Source organism: Gavialis gangeticus, unplaced genomic scaffold (genome assembly GCF_001723915.1).
Source record: "Gavialis gangeticus isolate Ggan-Ray unplaced genomic scaffold, GavGan_comp1, whole genome shotgun sequence".
Classification (NCBI taxonomy): domain Eukaryota; kingdom Metazoa; phylum Chordata; order Crocodylia; family Gavialidae; genus Gavialis; species Gavialis gangeticus.
In genome coordinates, this window is record NW_017729015.1 from 10,199,750 (window position 1) to 10,204,693 (window position 4,944).

The 4,944-nt window shown below is 56.3% G+C and overlaps 1 protein-coding gene across 1 annotated transcript in view; it reads right to left on the bottom strand.

Moving 5' to 3' along the window:
• LOC109294014 (angiopoietin-2-like) overlaps window positions 1-4,944 on the bottom strand; it is a 20,950-nt gene that overhangs the window by 7,617 nt on the left and 8,389 nt on the right. The window contains exons 5-6 of the mRNA XM_019512197.1: window positions 4,602-4,703; window positions 2,797-2,963 (exon numbers count right to left, since the gene is read on the bottom strand). Of these exons, the coding sequence (XP_019367742.1) occupies window positions 2,797-2,963; window positions 4,602-4,703 (269 nt within the window). The remainder of the gene's footprint in view (window positions 1-2,796; window positions 2,964-4,601; window positions 4,704-4,944) is intronic.

The following is a 4,944-nucleotide window of genomic DNA, read 5'->3' on the forward strand; positions in this document are numbered from 1 at the left end:
GAGGCTGCTTGTCCGCCCGGCTGTGCCGCTGTAGTCCTGCACGTGGAGCCTGGGAAGACACACATATGGGGGTCTCCAGCAGGTGCTTCCAGGAGGGCACCAGTGAAGCAGCAATGCTGGGGTGGGGACCTTGGAAGATGGGAGACCGAGGACAAGGCAGACCTGGAGCATGCAGCAAAACAGGTCTGGACGGAGGCAGCTTCAGAGGCTGTTAGTCTGTGGTGTGTTCTGGGTGAGAGCTGCCTGGCAAGTGGGGAATGCGCCTCCCCCAGGTAGCTGAGACCCCAAAGGAAAACCTCATTGGAGGGGTCACTACAAACCCAAAGGGAGCAGCTGCAGATGCCCAGGCATCAGCTTTCCCCACATGGGGGCAGGTTGAGCCTTTCTGCTTCAAGAAGGCTGGGGTGGGTAGTCACAGAGTGCTGAATGTTCAATCTATCCATGAGGCTTACAAGAGGGTGAGAGGGATGGATGCCAGGATGCCCTGGGGTCCAGCTAGCACCCCTGTGCTGCCCATTTCTGTGTGCACCTAGTCCTAGACCCATTCTGCTGAAGCTGCCCAGACAGGGGGAGACAGTATGTGCCCTGGAGGACGCCTGGGAGCGGCAGCTCTGCAGACAGCACCAGACATGATGAGAGCTAGTGATGCCACGATCCCACCTTGCCCAGAACTTGCAATGGGAAGTGCTTTGCAAGACAGATCCTCCATTGCCCTCAGGTGCTGCTGAGATGGCTCAAAGTCCTGCTCACCTGTCGCCAGGGCTCTGGAGTGGCGACCTCAGCAGCTGGAGTTTCCAAACCAGTTACCAACACAGCCCTCCTAGCATCTCACGCCCCAGGACGCCATGCCCTGGGCAGCCCCTGGCCTGCCTCGGGGAGGACCGTGTGCTCTGAAGAGCTGATGTTTGCTTTGCTACTTTCTCACACAATTCCCTCTGCAAAACAAACCATGCCTGTGACGGGGGATATTTAGCTTGGCACTGAGGTGGGCAGGGGCTATTGTTCTCCTTGTTAGCTGAGGCTGCAGGTGCTCAGAGGTATGCTTTTATAGGGGAGACAACTGGCTTCCTGCCTGCCACCAGAGACAAATATTATCACAGACAGGTGCCAGAGAGCTGGGACCTGCAGCACTGGGGAAGGATTGCCAGATCAATTATGTCTGGACAGACTTTCCAGGGAAGCAGTGCTGGAGGTTTGTGCTACCCGAAGCCAGAGGGGCTCTGGAGCTCCCAGAGGAGGATGGAGTGCAGTGGACCAGGGCTTCTCTCCCCTTCCAACTGCTTCCCTGAAGGAGCTTTGATGGCTGTAATGGGAGTTGAGGAGACAATGGACATGAACTCAGAGGGCAGTAGCTTCCTTTGGGCCAGCCAATTTGTTCGACAATATGGCATGAGGACACTAGCAGATCAGGAAGCTCTGTGATCTCTGTGATGCTGCACCTGGGCTGCCTTGGCATATTCTGTGTGGCATGGCAGCAACATCTGCTGCGGGGTGCAGATGGAGCTGGCTCAGCTCTCCAAGCACTCCCCTGGCCATGCTGGCCATGGCTCATCTCAGTGTTGGCAAAAGGCATATTCTTGGCCGCTATGTTTACAAACCATTTTATCTCTTTGGCTTCTTTTGCTTGCACAACATAGAGGGCTGCTGCATCAGCAGTAAACCCCTTATTAGACAGATCTGCCTCCAGAAGGGATTTAAACAAGCTAGGAAGGGAGCATGAAAATCTCATCAAGGCTTTGTGAAGTCATGCCCTCCCATCAGAGACAGCTCTGGGGCATTTATCACACTCCAGGCCCTGGCTATTCCTCTCATTTGGTAGTGCTCTTCCCAGCAGTAGTTTCTAGTCTAGACACATGCTTGACACGCACAGCTGCTGTAAGCACATGCTGGAGCTGCAGATGAAGAGTTGTTTTCCCTTTGATCAAGACCAGGACTGGGTCCATGTTGCCACAAGGCCTGCAGGCGCTCCAGCAGATCCAATGGTGCTGCTATGTACGGCATCCTCCTAGAGGATTCTGCTCTGGTTCACCACGTACAAAACAATTCAATGGGTTACTCCAGGCAGCCCAGAAGTACTAGCGCTCAAACTGCAAGGTCAGCGAGCTGACTCCAGGAGTGGCTGGAAAGCAGAGAGTGCAGCACATGCTGGCTCTTGGGGGGCTACCTGGTCGGAAGAAGCCAGCCTCTCTGCTCTAAATTCTTAGAGGTTGAGGGCAAAGAGCAAAGAGGGTGCAGGGTGCATCGCTGCGTGAGCAACCTCGGGTCCATCCCTGCTCTGCTCCTTTCTAGGGGCCCCAGTGCTGGGAGCAGGATGAAGTACATGGGGTTTCCCCAAAAGCAAATCCCTGACTAGGGTCTGAGTCAATGTCAGACTCAGGGTTCTGTGAATGTGGATGCTGACGCCCAGGTGCGTGCTGCTGAACAGGAGAGCGAGGACACCTCTGCAGACAGAGCACCTGGCTGTGGGTGGCCAGGAGCATTCAAACCGAGAAGAAACATCATTGACTGGCTCCAGGGCAGGACCCAGTGTTCACTCTGAAATCACCTTAGGGTGGACAGGGACACAAGGGCCTCAGCTGCACTTCACGAGTCTCCATGCAGTGTCCTGTATGGCGATTCCATATGTGGATGGGAGCAAATGGGGATAAGCTGCCTCCAACAGATACAGGAGCTGCCCCCAAAGCCACCGGGATGTCCAGGAGAACACAGGTCTGGCAGGATTGACAGGGGGTGGTAAGAGGGGAAGATCATCCTGAAGGCACAAACCTGCAGTAACACAGACCAAGCGAGACTCACCGGTAATTTTGCTCCTCGCTGCCCAAGTGGAAGTGCTGGTATAGGGAGTAGGCCTCGTTGCCATCCCAGTCCCGGAGCTGGACCCGGAGGGAGTAGGCTCGCTGAGTGGTGAGCTGGTGGATAAAGTCATTGCCCAGCCAGTATTCTCCAGGTGGGGCCCCAAAACCCTGCAGGGACAAAAAGCAGAAGAGCTGGTGAGGCAGAGGAAAGCTAATGAGAATCAGGCAGGAAGCTGGCCATGGCTCAGAGCACAGGGCTCATCCCTGGAGAGTGGCTGCTACTGAGCAAAGCACAAGTTACCCAGCTCCTGCTCCACAATTCCTGTTCCATCAGGGGCTGACCTGGTTCCAGGTGGACCAGAACTGCCCAAGAGGATGGGAGGGTTCATCAGTGGCCTGACTGGTGGGCAAGGAGCCCTCTCCTGAACCACTCACGTGGGATGCAGGCTCTGGCTGTGGAGTCAGATTGGAATGGTTCCCAGCACAGTGGTGCAATGGTGTTTAGCTGCCTTTGGACAAGGCTGCGAGATGCCCCCACTGGGTTGACAGGAGCCTGGAAGGAAGCCGGTGGTGCAATGTCCTGCATACTGCAGCAACCGCACACATGACCGCACAGCATGAGCAGCAGATACAAGGCCAGCACAGCAACTTCTGCGCTGGGCCCTGCCACCATGCAGAGGTCTAGAACAGCTGTAATCCAGGTCACTGCCCCCATCACTTCCCTGGAAAGGCCAATTCAGTTGTCTCATCTCCCCCTGCCATGCTCAGACTGTGCTCCCCAGGCTGTTACAGCAGAGCCTAGGCTGCAAAAAGACAACCCAGGTACATGTAATGTCCCAGGCAGAGCCCACCTGCATGGGAGCCCTGCTCCCACTGTGTTCCCAATGCAACCTGGCTTCAGCAGGCAGCACAGGTGAGGATGCACTCCAGATCTTTTCTCCTAAGGTTTCCAGGCACAGGACCAGCCCTGTGCACCCCAGTTCCCCCCTCACAGTTCTAGCCACGATCTATTTTTCATGCCCCTGCAGATGATTCACAGAAGGACTGAAATGACATGTGATAAAGGGAGAGTGACTGTGTGCTTGGGCTGGACACTCTGCCAGGTCTTTTCTGGCCAATCAGGATTCTCAGGGCCAAACCAGCAGCAGTCGGCCAGCTTCAGTGGGGAGATCCCAGACATAAGCGCAGTTAGCAGAGCTGAGCTTGCACCTTTCAAGAGCAGCCCTCCCATAGGACCTCAGCACAGGAGAAATCCTGCCTGTGTGGGCACTGCAGTGAGCAGAAGGGGTCTTTACAAACATGGAGGACCATGAATGCAATATGTCCTTTCCTACAACATACCCTTGGGATGCCCAGCAGAGAAGCCATGCTCTCCGGTTGAGAGGAGGAGGAGGTGTTCTCTCCACTGCAGCCCAATTGCCATCCCCACAAACTCCTGTCTGTTCCCAAGTCCTCCTGACCCGCAGCAAGAGCCGCCCCAGGGCCAGGTGCTTGCTTGCAGGGCACAACCCAGCCCAAGCAAGGCAGGGGTGGCCAGCACAGTAGCTCAGCTCTCTCCCTCCTCCCTCTTCCTCTGTTTGCTGCCCCGCACATTCTGGGGCACCCACCACGTCCCCCGTTACACAGCAAGGCAGTCACCTCTGCTCTGCCTTCCTTCCCACTGCACGTGGGGCTGCTGGGGAAAGCGTGGTCCTGTCATCCAGGGAAATAGCTGGGCTGTTCCCAGCCTGTACAGGAAGCCCTTCCTGTCCCTAGGCAAGGAAACAGCAGTGGTTCCAAACCGCCGCAGGCCGAGAAAAGCCTTACTTGTTTATATTCCTTCCAGGTGCGGTGGAAGTCCACGGACCCGTCCTTCCGGTGCTGGATGATGGTCCAGCCTCCTCCGCTGGTCTCCATGTCACATAAGGCCTGCGAAAGGGACACCACGTTCATGGGGAAAGCGGGGAGGGTGACACAAGCAGCTGTCTCCATGCCCTAACAGACAGGGCAGCAGGAGCCCTGGATCCAAGGCAGGCGCCAGGCTGTGATCCTCCGTGCGCAGCCTGACCCTTCTGGCTACATGGACATGGTTCCCATTGGGAGCTAGGCTGCGGGCTGAATGGGATCCAGGTCAGACCCATGGGCTGGTAATGGGGAAGGTGTGCTCTTT